General features: G+C 50.3%; 6 protein-coding genes across 6 annotated transcripts; 2 read left to right on the top strand and 4 right to left on the bottom strand.

The window, feature by feature from the left end:
• The first annotated feature begins 589 nt into the window (after window positions 1-589).
• On the top strand, window positions 590-4,350 carry BCR38DRAFT_59736 (phosphatidylserine decarboxylase-domain-containing protein). The gene is made up of 4 exons (XM_040865511.1): window positions 590-988; window positions 1,051-1,095; window positions 1,158-3,411; window positions 3,463-4,350. Exons 1-4 carry the CDS (start codon window positions 830-832, stop codon window positions 4,281-4,283), a joined length of 3,279 nt encoding a protein of 1,092 aa, XP_040712159.1. The 5' UTR covers window positions 590-829; the 3' UTR covers window positions 4,284-4,350.
• BCR38DRAFT_444968 (uncharacterized protein) lies at window positions 4,192-4,999 on the bottom strand. The gene is made up of 2 exons (XM_040860971.1): window positions 4,379-4,999; window positions 4,192-4,326 (listed from the first exon to the last, which is right to left on the bottom strand). Exon 1 carries the CDS (start codon window positions 4,823-4,825, stop codon window positions 4,418-4,420), a length of 408 nt encoding a protein of 135 aa, XP_040712158.1. The 5' UTR covers window positions 4,826-4,999; the 3' UTR covers window positions 4,192-4,326; window positions 4,379-4,417.
• Window positions 5,000-6,728: 1,729 nt separating this feature from the next.
• On the bottom strand, window positions 6,729-8,507 carry BCR38DRAFT_460271 (vitamin H transporter 1/biotin symporter vht1; the record flags this gene model as incomplete). The annotated part of the gene is made up of 4 exons (XM_040862393.1): window positions 6,729-7,313; window positions 7,365-7,956; window positions 8,007-8,292; window positions 8,354-8,507. 4 exons carry the CDS (start codon window positions 8,505-8,507, stop codon window positions 6,729-6,731), a joined length of 1,617 nt encoding a protein of 538 aa, XP_040712157.1.
• A 1,355-nt stretch (window positions 8,508-9,862) lies between these two features.
• Window positions 9,863-11,479, top strand: BCR38DRAFT_59707 (uncharacterized protein). The gene is made up of 4 exons (XM_040865510.1): window positions 9,863-10,216; window positions 10,273-10,434; window positions 10,489-10,774; window positions 10,839-11,479. The coding sequence occupies exons 1-4, from the start codon at window positions 9,902-9,904 to the stop codon at window positions 11,309-11,311; spliced, it is 1,236 nt and encodes a 411-aa protein (XP_040712156.1). The 5' UTR covers window positions 9,863-9,901; the 3' UTR covers window positions 11,312-11,479.
• Window positions 11,480-14,739: 3,260 nt separating this feature from the next.
• On the bottom strand, window positions 14,740-15,028 carry BCR38DRAFT_444965 (uncharacterized protein). The gene has a single exon (XM_040860970.1). It carries the CDS (start codon window positions 15,019-15,021, stop codon window positions 14,860-14,862), a length of 162 nt encoding a protein of 53 aa, XP_040712155.1. The 5' UTR covers window positions 15,022-15,028; the 3' UTR covers window positions 14,740-14,859.
• Window positions 15,029-16,325: 1,297 nt separating this feature from the next.
• Window positions 16,326-20,333, bottom strand: BCR38DRAFT_350863 (uncharacterized protein; the record flags this gene model as incomplete). Its single annotated transcript, XM_040856606.1, has 2 exons — window positions 16,326-17,684; window positions 17,808-20,333. 2 exons carry the CDS (start codon window positions 20,331-20,333, stop codon window positions 16,326-16,328), a joined length of 3,885 nt encoding a protein of 1,294 aa, XP_040712154.1.
• Window positions 20,334-20,626: the final 293 nt, after the last annotated feature.

The following is a 20,626-nucleotide window of genomic DNA, read 5'->3' as shown; positions in this document are numbered from 1 at the left end:
CGATTGTAGCCCGCAACGGAGTACCAAAAACCTCGGTATGGAACATCGAAGTTAGGTGCATCTTCCTTGCTGCCGATCTTTGCATCGCGCAAACTTATTCGTTCTCAGGAGGTCGATCGATGCACTAACGGGCACAGCCTGGCTTGTGGTATCATGTACAGCGTCCGTCCCGCCGTCATGTCGTGCAGCCCCCAAGAAAAGGTTCGACGAGTGTCTCCAGCTTCTGTGGCGCGACTAGCAACATGCAACTCATTGAGGCCGTCGCAGCCCTTTCTGGAGAGGAATTTGGCGTTACTTTGCTCTTCTCTCTCTTCTTCCTATATTTTTCACCACTTGGCTTTCTTCTGATTAATCTACAAACTTCCTCAGTGATCCCGTATCTCCGTTCTTAATCCTCGCCGCGCGCCTACTTTGCTGTTTGATGACGAGATAGTTCCGCTAGTTCTCTCGGCGTTCATGGATGCTGTCTCCAATCCGACACTGACACCTCGATATATCGATCTGCGAAACATCAATATATCCGCACTGAGCTGGCTGGTCCAAACACGCAATTCCAAAATCGTGTAGCCTCACATTTATGTTGACGGTATTCTGAAGCACCGGAAGCTACGCAGGCCATCTTTTGACATCATTTGGCGCTTGGACGTGGTTGCGCACTCGAGCTGAACGACTTGCAGCATTACACCAAGACGCAACTGGACCAGTTGGCCGAGGCCCAATAAGATCAAGGGGCGGGGTTGTTCACCCACGTCACTGACTAAAGGCCGCCTTAGTTTCTACATACTTGAGTCGCCAAGTGTCTTAGGCAGGCTGCCCCTCTTAGCTCGCAATGGTTCGCCTTATCCCCTCGCGGTTGAAACCACCCACGAGCTCTGCTACTTCGACAACCAACAGTCGCAGTACCAGTCCAATGCGATCCACCATCGAACAAGTAGGCCCAAATGGGCGAAAGGACACAGGGTTGGTCCTGAAGATTGTGGTGCTTCGAGTAAGGCCAATTAACACCACACGACAAAAATTAGACGGAAGACTAACGCGTTTGCTGTGCAGGCGAAGAACTTGGCCGCGAAAGATCGTGGAGGCACCTCAGACCCGGTATGCGATGGACAACCCCGCCATTCGTGTAGAGACATCCATGCTGACAACAAGCTCGACAGTACCTCCAATTAACGTGCGGCGAAACCAAGTTCGTAACCCACTGCGTCCCGAAGTCACTGGATCCTGAATGGAACGTCGTCTGCACCATGCCCATCGTGGGCGTGCAGAGCCTGCTTGTCGATGCCGTTTGCTGGGACAAGGACAGATTCAAGAAGGACTACATGGGCGAATTCGACTTAGCTCTCGAGGAGATTTTTGCCAACGAAATTCTTGAACAGGAACCCAAATGGTACCCCCTAAAGAGCAAGCGGCCTGGCAAGAAGTCCAGCGTCGTTTCGGGAGAGGTCTTACTCCAATTCACCATATTCGACTCTACCGACAAGGACGCGACGGCCGCCCAGGTATTTGAGAAGATACGTACTCTGGCAGGAGAATCATACGGCGGTTCGCGCAACGCGACACCCACAAGGACTCCAATTCTCGGCCCGATGAGTTCCAAATCATCTGCGTATTCGCCGTCGCCCCCGCTGATGCGGAGCGGCACCGACAACTCACAAGACGACGACGACGACGACGAGATGCTCGACGATGACGAAACCCCCGAAGAAGATGACCCGAGCAAGCCCGAAACCATTGAGAAACGCAAGAGGAGACTGAGAATAAAAGGGCTGAAACGTAAGAAGAGACAGAATCCTTACGAATTCACCAATGGCGACAGCGACGTCGTTGGTCTCATCTTCCTCGAGATCTGTAACATCACCGACTTGCCCCCCGAGTCCAACTTTACCAAGACGAGCTTTGACATGGACCCCTTTGTTGTGGCATCGCTCGGCAAGAAGACATATCGCACGAGGGTCATTCGTCACAATCTGAATCCCGTTTTCAACGAAAAGATGATCTTCCAGGTCTTGAGCCACGAGCAGTCTTACTCCTTTGCCTTCACAGTCATTGATCGCGACAAGTACTCTGGCAATGATTTTATTGCCTCGACCTCTTTCCCGCTCAAGGAACTGATGGATAAGACGCCTAAAGCTGATCCCGAAACTGGCCTGTATGATCTCAAAGATCCCCCCGGAATTGACATGCCTACCAAAAAGTCGCGATTCGCAAAGCTTGGCATGTCCAGGTCTTCTTCTTCCACCAGCTTGAACAAAGGGCGACCAGTCATCTCGAAGAATCCTAGCAGCATCTCGAACATGTCACAAGCTGATGGCTTGGCGGCTGGTGGTCCTTCGTCTGCCACCAATCCCAACTTGCTACAAGCCGATCAAATCCCTAACCTTAATAGCGGTTCCATGGGTAACGGGGACAACGGTGAAGCCGGAAACGATGATCCTGACTTCAACAGCTTCACTGTTCCGCTCAAGATGAAGAACCTGGAGAAATGGGAAGCAAAGCATAACCCACAGCTTTCTATTCGTGCCAAGTATATGCCCTATTCCGCCTTGAGACAACAATTTTGGCGGTCTATGCTCAAGCAGTACGACACGGATGAGAGTGGCGAGCTAAGCAAGGTTGAATTAACCACTATGCTTGATACCCTCGGTTCGACCCTGCGCGAGTCTACCATCGATAGCTTCTTCCAACGCTTCCCGCACAAGGCAGCAAATGGCGAAGACAATCTAACCCTGGATGAGGCAGTCATATGCTTGGAGGATCAACTACAAGCTAAGAACAAATATCAAAGCCAGGTCCTCGGTGACAAGATAAAGAGCATACTTCCAGATGCGGACAAGGTGAAAACTATGCTGGGCGCTCCAGGTCACAGCTCTAGCAACCTGACGACGCCTGCCGAAACGCCTGCCGAAGAACAGCCTTTCATCCTCAGCGCTGACGACACCACAGTTCAGGGCCAACCGTGTGGAACGTCAACTATTGTTGTCCCTGAGATGAACACCCCAGGGGAAGAAGGCGATAGCCTGGATAAGGACGATCTCAACATCGACAGAGGCGAAGAGCATGTTGTCGAGATTCGAGAATGTCCCATCTGTCATCAGCCACGCCTTAACAAGCGCAAGGATACTGACATAATAACTCACATTGCGACCTGCGCCAGCCAGGATTGGCGTCAAGTTAACTCTCTTATGATGGGTGGTTTCGTGACGGCCAGCCAAGCCCAGAGGAAGTGGTACTCCAAGGTTATCACCAAGATCTCCTATGGTGGCTACAAACTGGGGGCTAACTCAGCAAACATCCTCGTGCAAGACCGTATTACCGGACAGATCAATGAGGAGAAGATGAGTGTGTATGTTCGCCTCGGAATTAGACTGCTTTACAAGGGGCTGAAGTCCAAGGATATGGAAAACAAGAGAAGTGAGTTTATGATCCTAACCTGCAAAGTTTGAAATTGACACAGCATGTTAGTCCGTAAGATGCTCAAGAGTATGAGTGTTAAGCAGGGTAAGAAGTTTGATGATCCGGCCTCGAAGGGCGACATTCCCAAGTTTATCGAGTTTCACAACCTCGACATGTCTGAAGTTCTCCTCCCGCTGGAGGAGTTCAAGAATTTCAACGAGTTTTTCTATCGCGCACTAAAGCCAGGAGCCAGACCGTGCTCCGCTCCAGACAACCCCAACATCTTCGTTTCCCCAGCGGATTGTCGGTCGGTTGTCTTCAATCGCATCGACCAGGCAACGAAAATCTGGATCAAGGGCCGCGACTTTTCCGTCAAGAGACTCTTAGGTGACGCGTATCCGGAGGATGCTCAGCGTTATGACAACGGAGCTCTAGGTATCTTCCGGCTAGCACCGCAAGACTATCATCGCTTCCACATCCCAGTTGATGGGATCCTGCGTGAACCCAAGCTCATTGCTGGCGAGTACTATACGGTCAATCCCATGGCAATTCGCTCGGCCCTCGATGTTTACAGTGAAAATATTCGGGTGCTGTGTCCGATCGATACAGTTGAACACGGTCGCGTCATGGTTGTCTGTGTTGGTGCGATGATGGTCGGCAGCACTGTCATCACTCGCAATGACGGCGATGAGGTAAAACGGGCTGAGGAACTCGGATATTTCAAGTTTGGTGGCAGCACCATTGTGCTGCTTTTCGAAGAGGGTAAGATGGTATTCGACGATGACTTGGTCGACAACTCGAGAGGTGCACTCGAGACTTTAGTAAGTCTGTCCCCTCCACAAGAAGCATATGTACGCTGCCATCGGAGCACCCGACAGAATCAACAGTGAAAACTGTTGATCGCATTGGCTCGCAACTTATACGCGTAACCCGGGAAGCATGCGTAGGCCTTTAGCCAGACAGATCCAAACTAATGCTGTGATAGATCCGCGCAGGCATGTCTATCGGACACAGTCCCAGTCAATCACAGTGGACCCCTGACATGCGCAAAGACCAAGCCGATGTGACTGAGCAGGATAAGGTAGAGGCCCACCGCCGCATCCGTGGGGGGGATTCCGAAGGGTCTGATGGCATGTAAGGGGTAAAAGGCACCGAAAAAACCAGGTGTGTTAAACCAAACTGAAAGAAAAAAAACTATTGTACACGCCGTGTAGGCTGTAGAGCCTGTGACTAGTAATTGATAAATTGGAGTAACAGTTCTTGTGGTTATTCTTGTAATAGCGAGTTTAGAGGCGTGGTTCTTGTCCATTTCTTGAGGACAAGGATTGGGTTGGTCACGTTTGTACCTTTCAGCAGACCTACATAAACGAATGATGTCCTTAGCACGACTGTGCTGGTAAAGACGGCGTAAAACTGATATACGAGGATGCATGGTCGAAAAGTGCTAGACAATAATTACGAGAGGAAGGGTGTAATTACCACATATGCCACGTAAATCAGATATCGACATGAAGACAAGATATACACATGCGTTGGGGCATTTCATCACATATATATACGTATATAATAGCAGAGCGTCTTTTTCTCCTTTGGATTTCCGAAAAGGGGCATGTGTTAGGCAAGGAGAGCGAGCGGTTGACGTGTAGGCGACATACATAGCCTGGGAGGAGGAAGTGGGGAGTGATAGACAATACATAGTCTTTCCAGGAGAGGAATATGTTTGATGCTCATCTCTATAGTACCTGCGCAAAACAGAGCGTTACATGACTTGAAGTTGTTGGGGAATTGCTGTACCAGCCTGGAGTAACAGTCTGGCGCTTCGTGTGTCGCAGCAAGATACACTCGCCAAATCGATGAGATGAATTGTAAAAAAAAATCATTATCTGAGCAAAATGTGTTTGGTTGTCCTTGCATTTGTCAAGTGGTGACACAATGAAGTTTAGGATAGGTCTGATTAGCCGGAGCTGACCATGTTTGCAGTATGAATATCGGACTGACTTGGCATAAAATAAGGCCATTGCGGGTGTCGTTGTCTGTCGGGAATTATGGAATGAGCCCGCATTTTTTGCAATTAACTACATTATCATTGCGAGTCAACACCGTCTCCTCGCATGCGATCATCTACTTCTCTCATTCCTTCCTTTCAATATTCGCGCATCGAGTCCTTTTGAGTAACGAAGATAGCATCACCCGGCGTTAATATATCATCGTCACGTATACGAACGTCCAGTACCTTGTCTCTACTGTGGCTGCAGATTTTCCGTTGGGTCTTGTTTCCCTCAACCCAAGCCTAGTCGATTAAGTCAGAAATTTGGAGTCTGGGAAAACAGAAGCGGCGTTGCCTACCAGCGTATCATTTAGACCTGGCTGGCTCAATAGGACTCGTTGTAGTCCCACCTACTAGGACATGGCACTGTGGAAAAGGGGAAAGTGAGGAAGCAGCGGAAACTGGCTTGGTAAAATTGCGGAATGCTGGGCTGGTAGTTCATAATTATGCAATAACGAGAAAAGGATGAAAGAAAAGCCAGATGATTAGCATTGGACTATAGGTATCTGTAAATATCAACATTCTGCGATATCCCTATTTCGTTTCCGTTCACGTATGGCACAGATGGGGGCGGGGTGGAAAGCAAATGCGAAGGATCAAAAGGCCGAGTAATATTCAGTACCGGGTGCCTCCATCCAACGAGCGTACAGCCCAGTCCTCTCAAGCTATCTTATATGTGTATATATGCCCGTCATATCATTTCTCCAAAACTCAAAAGAACGTGTGAAAGCGAGCCCATGAGGCGGGACCAAGACGATAGCGCAAGAGCATTGTCGCCGGTGCCCGCCTCGGCTGCAACACGCCGTCCCAAGCGATGGCGTAGAAGCACTGTCGCTGGCGAGTTGGCAAAGAAACCTCGGATGACAGCGTGGTCAAAGCACAAATGGGTATCATACGCAAAGCGCCAAAATCAAAAATCAAAAACCAAATCCTCGGTCAAAACCGCCCAGGAGGCAGAAAGGATATTCGTTCTCATGAAATGGAGGGTAAGCATACGACAGCGTTTCAGCATTGTCGCCGTGCCCGTCTCCGGTCCGAAAACGCTGTTCCCAGCGATGGCGTAGCAGCACCTTCGCTGTCGAGGCTAGTGCCGATTCTCAGATGAAAAGTGTCTCGAGACGCTGCATGGGGTAAAGATCGTACACGAATGAAAGGTCATTCAGATATGTACATGTCGAAAGTAAAGGGTGTCCAAAGAAAGAATGCCTGGTAGGTTGAGCTAGCGGCAAGCAATCCTTGGGTTGGGAAATCGATCGTTGAAGATCAATCGTGGGACTGGGGAGGAGGACTAGGCCCTCTTGCTCCACCACATACGGCCAAAGCCACGTTGCTCAAGTTCTCGTCGGGCGGCGCCGTCCTCGAACTCGTCTGATGCATCGGTGCTCGAACTACTGTTGCTGCGGATCTTGTGGCTTGGCTGGTTTCCCGCGATCTTCAGGGCGACAAACATGACGACACTGCTCAGAATGCTGATGCAGAGGATGCCTATCATGACGAGGTTACTCTTGCGGTATTGGCGCGGCCCCTTTACAGCGTCCTCAGGCCAACCAGTGTATAAGGCATATGTTGTCATGATGCTGCCGAGATTGCCCAGCCCCGACACCAAAGCTGCTGCAGCTGCTACACCAACTTCACCGTGTCGTTTCTGGAAAATCTCATTGGTCCAAGTCATGCAGATGGGCACAGTTGGGCCAAGTCCGAAACCAATCATGAGGAGACCGCCGTATCTCGCCCAAGGCACTGAACTAGGGGCAAAGGTGGTTGTGAGAAGGCCGGCAATCTGTATGCATACCGCACACGAGAAGAAGAAGGGTCGGAGACGATGGAAACGATCAGAGATGGGAGTGACGAGCAGAATTGCAATCAGATCCATCTGCAAAAGTCAGTAACTGGGCGACAGATGGAAGATGGATGGCCAACTCACTATCCAAATGGGAGCAAATAGCAAGCTCAACTGCACTCCCGTAAAATTCGGGTTGATGCCGGAGATGATGACTGTGCCGTATAGCTGCGTACCAATGCCGACGCCAACAACCCCAAAGTACATCATGGTCAACGGCCAAAGTCGCCAATCAATGAGAACGTAACCGAGATCTCTAAGGGTCCAAGGCCTGGGGTAGTATACCCGCTTGAGCTCCTCGTAGTGGACGGCTGCGTCCTCCCCAGTCAAGGCCTCAGGGGTAGAAGGCAGCCATTTAGACAAGCCCTTGTTCTCGCGCTTTTGGCCCGGAGGCAGCGGGCGGTCTGGAAGCCACCAAAGAAGAGTAAAACCAAGGACGATGGCAAGAAGGCCGTAGATGAGAAACATCCACTGAAACCCTACCAGGCCTCCGCGGCCATCCATGAGCTGAAAGCCGGCCGAGACCAGACCGACCGCGGCAGCCGACACTTGAGCGGCGGTGTAGTACTGGCCTATTCTCTTACCAGTGCGGGACGGCGGGTAGAACAACGTCAAGTAGTATGACATTCCAGGCCACATTCCGGCGATGACCGTTCCCAGAAGGAAACGCAACAGGCTGTGGTGGGTCAGAAGACGGCAAGTTCACGGGGATGTTTTGTTACTCACTTGAGACTCCATGCGGCTTTTACGGCGGCGAAGCAAGTGCCAATGAGACCAACGGCGAACACAATCCGAGCCATCCATACTCTCGGGCCCAATTTACTCATGACCAAGTTGGAAGGACAGTCAAATACAACATAGGCGACGTAGAAGAGTGCCAGAGCCGTGGAGACGTCTTTGGGCGACAGACTTAGCACCGTCGTCAGATCATGGCCGACGTCCGCGTTCATCGTCTGCGCCAGGCCGATATTGGAGCGGATGGCTGAGCACAGAAAGTAAAGGATCCAAAATGCTGATATCCGATCAGTATGAGCCATTTCCCGTTGGGCTCAATGTCATGGAGTCGTTCTTACCGGGGATAATGCGGCGGTCGAGCTTCCGATACACCTGCTCGATTCGCTCATTCTCGTATCCCACGTGCGCGTCATGGCCAGCCTCCACTGCAGCACTCGTGGCTGGGCGTTTGTTGCCATCCTCGTTCACCACCACCGGCTGATCGCTGGCCATACTTCGACCGTGAAGCAACTGACGTAGGTGCTAACAGTCCTTTCAGGCGTTATCCGCTGAGAGACAATTAGAGTAAAGAAGGCAGCCCGAGATTTAAAGTTCGATATCGTGTGCCCTTCCAACAGTTCATAGATATTGGCGGTCTAGCTCCGGAGAATAAAAGGTGAAAGTTTTGGCTTGTAGAAGGCGTTGAAAGCCGTGACGATCTTTCTCACGGTTTTTCTGCCTCTAATTTTGGCTAGGTCAACGGTCTAGACTGACTCCGCAATAGTGCATTTAGCGCAGCCACGCCAAGAACGGCATCGCTCAGGAATATTTCCTCACTCATACAATACCACCTGACCACGTGTGATCTTTTCCCATAAGAGAGACGCAAGATATAAGCAACGAAAGTTATCTGGTCTAGCTCATCTCCTCGCCGTCAACCATGCAACATTTACACGGTGGAGGTCGACTGATGACCGTCTGACGCATTTGGGCATTACTCGGATATAAGCAAATACCTCATATGGGGAATAAAGGTAGACGAAGAAGTGGGATCACCAACAATTGAGGCTTCGATAAGATAGAATAGCCACCACTGTTTAATAACTGTTTCATTTGAAATCTCCACGGAATAGAGTTACTATGAGAATAATGGTCTATGTCAGGATTATGAGTGGATCGTGTCAACGAGCTGGCTATTGTGCCATTTCTGTGGCCCCCTTGTTGAGCAATCTCAACAAAAGCAGGAATGGTGAGAAATTCGATAATCAGTCGTTCCAAGAATTCCATGATACACGTCGTAAAACTGAGAGGGCGTAAGAAGTGTGTAGAGTATCCGGATGCTATTCGAAAGGAATGGTACAATGCCTCGGCATTCCTATGGCTGTAACAACTTCAGAGAGCAGAGAGCGCATTGTAAGACGGGATAACTCGTTGAGACAGTTGACCCGTAGAACAATTTGCTGGTTATTTAATACTAAGATTGCATTGGAAACAGGGACTGGCCTTTTATTTTACCCTTGCCGGGCTGTATACTACCTGGACTGTTAACCGTTATGATACCGAAGTGCGTGGTTGGTGTTTCTGCATTGCAAGCTCTTCGTCTTCTGCACTCAGTTCTAAGCAAGCACGGTAAATTCAAAGTTTGGCATCGCTCAGGAACTCGTAACACATGGTTTCATCTGAAATAATTTGGCGAGGCCAAATGTCGTGGCTATGAGATCCTAGGTCGCCATGTGAAAGGTGCGTTGAGCTTGAAATGATAACTCCATCAGCAATTCGGCCGAAATGTCATGACGTCAACATCGTCCGAATACGACGTCTCTCGTATGTAGATTTTTTCATTAATTTACAAAGCATCATGAAGATCAGCACATTCCATCAATAGAACCCGTTCCGACTTATCAACAATGACTCCCCTGAATATCGCTATAGTCGGAGGCGGTCTCGGGGGCCCGGCCGCAGCCATTGGCCTCGCGAAAAACGGTCACGTTGTCAGCATTTACGAGCGATCCACTGCAGTCGAGGCCATAGGATATGGTTTCCGCATCACGCCAAATTCAGATCACTGCTTGAAATGGCTGGGTATAGATGTGGTGGCTGGGGGAGCGGTCACAGCTAATACGGCACGAATGATGGACCGCGAGGGCAGGGTGACCCGCGAGTGGAAAGAAAACGAGGATCTGGAGGCGATGAAGCAAGGAACTTCTGTTTTTGCGTACAGAGTAAGACCTTATAACAGTGTTGTGTCAAGACGGAGGGCGAATGCTGATCCTTGTAGGCTGCACTTCAACGTCAACTCCTTGAAAAGGCATCGGAGGGTGGAGTTGAAGTCAAGATAGGTGTCAAGGTGATATCGGTCGATGTGTCTAACAACACACTTTACTTTGATGATAAGACTTCCACATCTGTCGATCTCATCATTGGAGCCGACGGCGTACATGCAAGTTGACCTTTCCCGTTCCGACACGACAGCAATTCTCATCTTACATCATAGTCGCGCATACGTCCACATGTTGTCGACAGCTCTATACTTTACCCGAAACCATCAACTGGTCACTCCTGTGTACGTTTCATGCTCTCTACATACACTCTACTAAGCGATCCAATTGTATCTCGTATGATCGACGACAGTTTCAAGATGCTCTCTTGGAATGATCAACAAGACAAACGCATTGTTGCATACGCGGTCGATTTTGACAGATCTTGGATCTTCACTTGCACGCACCCAGAGCAACTGTCTCTTCAGCAGACGTCTGAGGGCAGCCAAGCTGACACCATTGGTAAAAGACACGGACATCTTCCGCAGTCAAAACCGGTACTGACCACCATTTCGTTCTCTTTCAGCATACAACCAGAAAATCTCACTAGAAAGAGTCAAAGAAATCTACAAAGACTTCGATCCTCTTGCGCTGCGAATACTCGACCTCACCGACCCAAATGGGTTCCGTGTTTGGAAGCTACTTGACATGGACGAACTCCCGCGTTGGAGCGTCAATCATACCGTCTTGCTAGGCGACGCCTGCCATCCAGTCGTCCCGTACGGTTATTCGGGGGCATCCATGTCGATTGAGGATGCGGTCACACTATGCGTGCTCCTGCCTGCAAACGTGGAATCCAGCCAGATTCAAGACCGTCTCCAGCTATACGAAAAGATTCGAAAGCCACGAGTGCGAAGAGTTCTCGAGGTCAGTCGGGAGGTTAGTCATGGCAAGGAGAACCGGGAGTTGGTGGAGGAGTATTACCAATTTCTAGTGTCTCACGACGCTATTGAGTTTGCGAGAGAGGAACTGGCGGGTCATTTGACAAAGTCCCACTGACAAAGGAATGTGACCTGGACTTGATGAGTTTCAGTTGAGTTTCTCAACGGGATAAAATTATGCAACTACCGGGGCTGGCATGAGTAGTCTCGGTTTGCGACTTACACACCCCTTTTTCTTTGATGGTAAAACCCCCAACTTGATTTCGTACAATGGGGAGCAACGGATGGATAGCAGTAAGATTGATTGCAGTCAGAGAGAAAATGAAGTCCTCAGAAACATCAGGATCCTAGGCTATGGACTGGCGTCAATGGAATCAATCGTAAGTCTGAAACCAACTTAATCTGTCACGGAGTCCAAGCGGATGAAGCAGCAAACACTACGAATTACACCGGCTACATTATACTTAAGTTACTTACGGGAGAGGAGATATTGGGCCGACGAACAATACGGCTGAATGCCTTCCTAGGAGTTGAGCTTGGCAACCCCGTGATCCCACTTCTTCGTACCCAGAGGCCACACATATTGCGTTGTTCTGCGCGTTATCGACGCCTACTCTGGGGTCAACGCAAGCAAGGGCTCTACTTCTTTGTGAATATCGACGGGGAATGGATCTAAAACCGACTCGGTCGAACCCACAAAGTTCTACGAAAGGATTTACGAAGGGAGCGTCGTGATTCTCGTGATTGTTTATTCAAATGCGAACAGACTGGACTTTGGCTTGAGCAGCAGCTCAAGTTCATTAGTATCCAAACGGGTATGCAGAATCCACTTTCATATTTTCTTCTCAGTAGAAGTTGCCGACTTGATATGGAAGATAGTGGAGAAAGGTATACGGCTGTCAAAAGAGCTGAGGACCATCGAGGTCAGGTTTTATCGTTGCAACCTTGTCAGCCTCATGACGCCTGGTGCGGAACGTGGTAAAACTGGGGAAACATACGCTACATCTGAGCTTGCAGAGAAATCTCTTAAGGGAAAAACAGTGACCCACGGTACTTCGTAAGATGACTGCATCAGATGTGGTGCAGCGAAACAAGCTCCTTCACTTCGCAACTGCAATGCCACAGTTTCGGATTACGTGCTGCGTGCAAGGTGCATATTCAACCACCGTTCAAAAGGTGAACCATCATGTTGCAGCTTAGGTACCGTTCTCTGACCTCTTCAAATAGACGCCTTGAAGCATGAAGTGGTCATCCTTTGGTCACCTTCGCTGTACCGACGGTATCTGGTTCGTCTCAAGCGACTTTGAACGATTGGCACCAGAGATATTACAGCAACAACTCAGTGTAAGTTCCATGCACACCAGAGTTTGCCTTAGGGCTGCAGTTAACCCCCATGAGAGTCGAGCGTGAAGATCAAGGGGGAATTCAGCGAAGTCTTCAGCTTGGAAAATCCGAGTCCATCAGGACCATAGAAACAAGCCAAGAAACAAACCAATCCAGCTAGTATATAAGAAGTTTTGATTGCTTATTGCAAGCTAGTCATAAAAGTTGCTTGTGCTACCTGGGCTCCCTGCTTCATATCCACAAACACCTTTGACTGCAAGTCGGATGCCAGCTTTGAAGCATCAAAAGCAAATTGACGAACCCATCCTCCGCATATAGGTGAAGCTAGCTTTAATCTATCCGGGAATTTCTTAGTCATGTACGATGCTTTCGGGGACGACGCAGCGCTAATCATTGGAATATAATATTATCCAGGTGGAAGCTGTGTCCTACCACAAGTGTTCAGGGCCAAGTCAGAAAGTACAAAAAACGGGACCGGCTGCCAGTCTTGAATTCATGACACCGAGGCCACGTTCAACGAATGATGAACTTCGGTGCTCCTTATTGTCACTGGAAGTAATTAACAAAAAAAGCAATATTATCATGCTGAGCAGATCTCGAGGCGGCTGTTAATACAACTCGAAATTCTAGGTGCATATCTACTCAGTTTCAGCAGTTATCCTTTGACCTCTGGTGTTCATAGGCCATTTATTGTATCATCTTCCTGACGTCGTGAGAGATTCATACTATACGTCACATGTCCTCGATATATCAAAGTGATGCCACACGAATCTTGGCTTCAGCATCTGACTGACTATTCATCGAGGATCCTCCAGAACAAATATGGACATTTGAACAAATTGGAACATGTCACAGCGAATTGCTCAGTAGTCCTTGGGTGGTCATCACCGCTATGCGGAAGAGTGAACCTCTCCCTGAAGACAACCTCCGGCATGGCAAAGTCAGGAATTACTTGGGTTGAGTTCTCGGGAGCTTAGGAAGACGAAAATTGGTTAAGTGGAACTTGTAACTAGGATTACTCCCAGTATGGCTTACCAAGTCGAAACAACTTGGGGGTTCTTGATAGTTCCATATTGCGCAGATTAAAATAATACCAGAATGGGCCAATTAATATAACTTACTATGCTAAACACTGCTTTTTTGTAATACTTTCAACGATAAGAATCGCATCGGTGCGGTGAAAGAGACTCTTATCACCACCGCAGTTCGTCTCCGACGAAAACCTCCCAGGCTTTATAGACCTCTTCGACAGGGGAAAAACTACATACAACATATTTTTCCAATACAAGCCAAAATTAAATGACATGCTGTCGAGGTCGCGTGACCTTTATATATCCAAGACAAAATAAGCTTCATAGACTGGGTCCTGCGAGGCTTTACCCGTCGACTTGCAGTAGAGCCAAGACTAACAAGGCCTTTCAGAAACACAGGAATCAGACCCTCAGATCCCGGCATTCTTTGAAACGTCCTAGTTTCCAGACTATTCTGCATGTCCATGGCGCACATTGAGATTGTTCCAGATCTGACAGTTGCTCTTACACGATGGTGGGACAGATGTAAGCCAGGAGGTGTCGGCGAAGTCTCTTCCTGGTTGAAGACGGATAGCAGACTGCGCTACACGAGACGTACATGTACTATCGTAGGACACCTGTCAGTTGGTCGCATGGTTGCATACTCATTGATAACCGATCGACGATATCCGAACTGTTTGCTCGCTTCCTTCCAACCTTGCTTGCTGGGACGGCAAGGACCGGATCCGGCGATAGGACGGACGTAATGATCCAGGCCTCTCCTTTCACGGAACTTTAATGTGAGCACTTGGTGTACCGATCGGTTCACGGCCGTAAGTTTTATGTCAAGTACTTATGTTGCGCTCTTGCGCAGATGCCTCGTGGGATAAACCCGCAAAGTCACAATCACCGACTCCACGGTCATGGGGTCCCATGGTGAGTTGCCAAGGGTTTCCGATGGAATAAGATTCGTGTGTGTCATGAGTGGTCAAGTGAGCTTGGGTTTCCCAGAGTTTAACCCCGGGTCTACGTCAAAAGGGTGCTACAGATAAATCATTGATTGGATGCCATCAAACCGGGAACCGATCCGATCTACTATGCAGATGCGAGGGGACACGGTCGATCCTATTGATATTAATATCTAATATCATAGCTCCATCAGCTGATGATTTGCTAGCTGTCAACTGACTCTAAGTATAGCACGACGCGCACTCTCGACGATGATGAGACAGACGCAGCCAAGTGCTTCACCATCTTTTAGACAAACCGGCTACATTACTTAGTACTCATCTTCTTCCTTGTCACTAACTGACTATGAACTCCACCATTGCCAGTGACTCACGTGTGTAAAGAGAAACAGCAGCAGTATGAAACTCCACCAACCACCAAACTGAAGTCCGACGAAAAAGTCTGGAATGGCCCGTGTTGTCAACGAATATGAACCTCTCGCCTTGATTCGGGTGTTGCGTATCATATCGCAGCATCATCGCTTGGCGAGAAAGCTTAGAGTCCGCTTCTGGTAGCTATGTACTATGACACCTTATTCTACGGAATGAGTGAAACAATATCGATTTGACTTGACTCGCGAATGCATAAAAGCGTTACCCCCCATTTCCTCCAACTTCCTCAACCTCCTGTGCTGCAAGCATAAACTGTTGAGAACTATACGTCACTGAGAACAGAAACGCCGGCCGTTGGAGATACATATCCGCAGGAACATCTAGAATATCATCGAGTTGTATCACAAGCCTCAACACCATATTTCCACATTTGCACAGAGCGAAGACTGTCTTGGGGAGCATCCAGACAAACGTTCGGCACCATGGCGTGGGAAGATGTCGACCCCCTCAAGATTCCTGCAATTGGAATAGCCGGCATCGTGATCGGAATCATCATCCTCTTCTTCGTGAGCGCGACGCTCATCATGCATTTCTGCCGCTTGCGAGACCCGACAGAAGCCGAAGCAGGAGCCGGCTCCGTGGAATCGAAAGGAAATGAAACCGGAAACAACAACGGGAACGAGACAGACATGAGCAACCTCTCGTTGCAGCAGACATCGGCAACCTCTCGTTACAGCAGACGCGGACGGAGGACGACGATGATATGAAGCCGCCGGCGGAGGTCATGATGGTAGAGAAAAAGGGGGGTTTGAGGCAGGTGGTTGGATAGGTGCATGAAGGGACACCATGGACTGTGCAAGACCAGGGAATATAGAAATAAAACTAACCAAAGTCGAAGGAACTCCTGGATGATGACATGGATTGTATTCAAGGAGTAGAAAATTCAGAGACAAGATATGGTTTTTCATTTCAGCCGTAACTATCATGGGCTTTTCCTGAGCCATGCTTCGTCACACACTACAGTGTGCTGCAAGTGACTGAACCCTCCTTGTGCCATGTCAAATTTTGGTGGTCTCTCCTCATTTTCCCCTAGAGTAAGCAAAGAAACATTACGTGGTATCAACTGAGATGCCGTTCAACACGCGGCAAGTTAATACGCTGAACCATATCCGCGCAAATATTTTCCTCCGCGCCGTTAGTGCGAAGACTATCTACTATTGACTGACCATCCCTGAAGATAGAAGATAAAAATGCGGCCCAGGATAAGCAATATATAATTCGCGTTTGCCTAATCGCTCTGATCGGATATTCTAGAAAAGACCCGTGTCCCTCTTGACATTCCTATGTTGGTCCATCTGATGATATCCCAGAGTCTCTCGAGATGATATGTGTTGGGTTCCGTCCGAGTTAAGTTTGTACATGAAATAAGGGTGTTCTGTTAATAAGCTGTGGATCCTTTGCGGCGCCGCTCGAACATACGTGAGAATCCACTGCTTTTCTCTTCCACTGGCGGAGGCATTGTTGCCATGGCAGATGGTGGGGGCTCTGAATCTCGTAGGAAGTTGGCGAGGTCAGATGTTTTGGTCTCCGCTGATGTTGGTTCGCGAGGCTCAAACTTTCTCATCAGCACTCGACCACCGCTCGAACTGGCTCTGGGAGTATTGGAAGCATTGGAAACCCCAATGTTGGGCATTCGCTCTGCACTAGGCGGGATGTTGGCAACGATCGGGGTGTAGCCCCTAACGTTGCCAGCGCGACTGCTGAGAGATCTTGACTCATTGGCGGGAACACCGTTACGAGATTGCCCCCTTACGGATCCGTTGTTGCTATTATGGTTGGAGCTGCTACCAGCAGATCTCAGGCGTGTAAGCAAATTCGGTGCACTTGCTTTCTTCTTTAAGAACGCTTTAGAAGCGGGGGGCACCGGAGTCGGTGGAGTCGGGTCGGGGGGAGGCGGGTAGTTGTTGAGGAAGTCGATGAGGCTTTCTTCCTTCTTCGGTTTGGGTTTCGGTTTCGGCGTCATTTCAAAATCATCACCCTCTTCGTCACTGAAGTCAATGGCGTAAGGGTCGCGAATTCTTCGCTGCTTCCGCTTAGGTGCCATGTCGTCATCATCGAAATTGTTGCGGTGCTGAGCTGGCTTGTTTGTCTTGCCCAAAAGGGCACTCTGGGAGTTAATGGAGGATTGAACCGAGTTCTCCGTTACGCTTGTGGAAGCCTGGCTGCTCCTGACATCGGGAAGCGTAGCGTCTACGGCTTTGCCTCCAACGGCACCTGACATGTGCAACTGATCCGAGTCCATCGTAGTGCGGAAGGGAGCTACATTGCGAGGAATTCGGGGGTTGTTGCCAGTCGAAGGAGGCCCCCTGCGAATGAAGTCGATAAGCTCAGAGCTTTCATTGTTGGAGCTAATGGCAGCATCCCGGGCCTGTAGACGAGCGCGGTTGACAGAACCAATAGATCGGGAGTCCATGCTTGACTTCATCGGCACGGGAACACTGACGTTGCGTGTATGAGTGCCACCACTAGGAAGGGCTCGGTTTCCACTACCAGATGGGCCAGTCGACCGAATGAACTCGGCAAAGTCCTGGAGCGACTCCCGGGGAATCCGGGCGTCCCTTGCTTGTGAGGCAGCGCCAGAGCGAGTTTTTGATGAGTATGAGACAGGAGGCGCCCGGGGCACCGGACCGGACAGTTTCCCGCTGTGGTAATCAGTTGGCGGGTGCGAGTTCAACCCTGTTGCCTTTGAAACCGACATGGATCTCTTGAGTGAGGACGACCGGGACCGTTCAAGATGCTTGGTATCCTGGCTCTTCCGAGATGGAGGAGGCGCCAACACAGGACTGCCACTATGTAGCGACCTTATTGATTGCCCGTCGGCGAGACCGGTCCGCGAAAGTTGAGGGGTAATTGGGCTAACGTCAAAGTCCCGCATGTTCTCTGGAGTAAGCGTGTACTGCAAAGTTTGATCGTTTTGTAGGAGCTGCTCGAAGTTACGCGCTACGTCCTCGGCCCGATTAGAGCCGCTGTCCTCAGAATTGCGTACCGCCTTGAGCTTCATAGAACTTGTTGAAGATGGGGATTCGGTTTGCGCCACACGCGCTAGCTTCGGCGATTCCGGTGATGCACGCGGTGCAGAATGACTTTCCTCTGTCAGGGGCATCCCCACCGGTCCTTGCATTGGCGCAGACGGGCTGTAAACCCCTCTACTTGTGCTTCTCTCAGGCAAGGCAGGCAACGAGGGCTGTTTTGAGCTGACCGATGGTTTCGGAGAAACCTCAGGCTTAGTGCCGAAGGATCCGTTTGATGTCGTGTTCAGGATCGTTACTTTGGTAGGGCCCTGTGCGGGAGCTGGGGCGAAAGCGGGCATTGACATCGGAGCCGAGGTGGGTGGTAACGACCTGGACGAGCTTGCCTTCAGGGACTGGATGGAGGCAGGGCTTGGTTCCCGCGACCCAGCACGACTAGATGACTTCACGCCGACGTTCAACTTCATGGCTTTGGCGAACGGCGTCTCACCGTCTTCCTCAACGATCGGCGGCGTCGAAATGCTACCTTCACGCGAGACATTGGAGCGGGAGGCCAAGATGGAATCCGTATCAAACGAACCCGTCCTAGACCTGATAAGTGGGCTTCGTGGCTGCACGTCAATCATGCGAACCGAGCGTAAGCTGTTTGACCGCGCAGGCATAAGAGAGAGTGGCCTTCTAGGCTCAATCGATGGAGTACTAGCTCCACTAATGGATACCCGTGAGGATGTCATAATCTGTGCTTCTTCGATCAAGTCCTCCTTTTCTGGCTCTTCCATTGGTGTTGGTAATGGTGTGATTTTGGTTTGCGGCGCGGAGCCTTGGGCAATGGCCGTCACGCCCGCAACCGCAGCATTGCCAACCGCAGTAGCCCCGGCCATAATCTTGGAAACTGCACTCATTTGGCTAACACTGGCCTTGTCAGTGCCGTCTGATTCGAATTCTGTGAGCGGCGAAACGCTTGCCGGTGTTGGCACTGTCACCGCCCTGGCAGTATCCAAAGCCCTCGCATCATCTTCTTGTGCATCCGCAAGCTTTACTGGTTCGGCCTCCGCATGTGACCCTTTACCCTTGGGAGATGTGTACGGAGAAGCTGCCGGGGTCGGGAGCGAATTCGCTCGTTTTCGTGACGGCTGTGTGGGAGTTTGTGGTTCAGATACATTGGGAGTGGGCCGGTTGCGCTTGACTCTCGATGTTAGGACCATCAAGCTCCTCGGTCGCGGAGTCCGTCTGATGGGTTCATCGTCCTCTTCCTCATCTTCTTCGCTATCTTCTTCGTCGCTGTAGGAGACAAGACCGGGGACTTCTATTTCGGCAATGTCGTTGTTGCTCATGGGTAGAGGAATGGCCGAAGGGCGTGCTCCTCCTTTCTGAGTTGGTTCCCTCTCCTCCGGTTCTGTTATTTCTTCCTCGAATGCGTCCTGGGGTTGGGAAAATGTCTCCTTTGACGGCAGGACGTCGGTAGCGAAGCTGCTACATCTGCTGTGCGTGCTACCTCGCGCAAAGTTACGACCGAAGTTCGGCTCAACCGGGGAACGTATCCGCTTTTTCCACGATCGCCACAGTCGACCCAGAGTTCGATCCAGCGCAACGCGCTCCATGTCGAGCTCCTCGACCACCATGCGGTCGGAAAAGTCTCCCTTGGACCGCGCGCCCTCCTTCAGCTCCTTCTCATACTTTATACGTAGTCGATTGAAAGCAGCTTGGCCAGAAACAACCAGGATCTGTTCGCCCATGAACTCGAGGATGGAGGTCAAAAATATGGCCACCGCCGGGGAAACGACTTCTGACAAGATGTCTTCAGATTCCCCACTTAGATGTTCTTGTTCCATGAAATAGTCTTCGTCCTCCTCCTCCATATCACCCAAGGACGAGTACACCATGCATCGCAGACGGGTACGCTTCCATACGAGTTCGAGATCCCAATCTCGTGAGGACTCCACTATGGGTGACTGGACTAGATTTTCGACCTCGCCTCCTCCCAGATACTCTCGGAGCTCTTCATCTGCTTGGTTAATGGCATCTTTGGCAAGTTTCGGCTTGAGAACTTCGCTGACGGCGGGTCGCAAGGCGGAGAGAGTCGTGGATCTTGCTTTAGAGATGATGTTGAATAGAATCTGGTCAATGAAATTGTTGGCCAACTGTAGCGCGCCGCTCGAGACCAATGCTGTCTGCCCTGATGGCTCGAATCCCATTTGATCGTACCACGACTCGGAGTGGCTGTCGTGGTCATTCGTAACAATTTGCGAGGCTGCAGAGGCAGCAATGAAGGCTGCCTCTGGCGACACAGATAGAGGGGGCAACATTAGACTCTGTCCAATGGTCGATGGTCGGTCGCTGGAGACGCTCGTAGTTCTGGAGCGGACAAGTCGGGGAGTGTTGGCGACACCCGCGTCAGAGATGGGGGAATTGGACATGGTTTGGACGTTTGGTAGGGTCATTGCTGGCTAAATTGACTGCTGCGTGCGGCGCAACCTGTGGTGGGATTGCCCAGCCGGGATGAGGTGAGACGGCCGCAGAAATGGATAATGCGGACGAGGCAAACGAGTGGGTTGGAGGGGTGCCGCTGAACCTCTATTGTCACAGTGGCGGCGGGTTACCCTATCAGCGCGTGAGTAGTCTGCTTTGTGCGAGGTTGAGCTGTAATATTGGAGGGTTCGACGGACGACTGCGCTGGGAATAAGAAAACTACACGAGGACTCGAGCAAAT

Source organism: Pseudomassariella vexata (assembly GCF_002105095.1).
Source record: "Pseudomassariella vexata strain CBS 129021 chromosome Unknown BCR38scaffold_13, whole genome shotgun sequence".
Classification (NCBI taxonomy): domain Eukaryota; kingdom Fungi; phylum Ascomycota; class Sordariomycetes; order Amphisphaeriales; family Pseudomassariaceae; genus Pseudomassariella; species Pseudomassariella vexata.
This window is presented reverse-complemented; position numbering and strand designations above follow the sequence as displayed.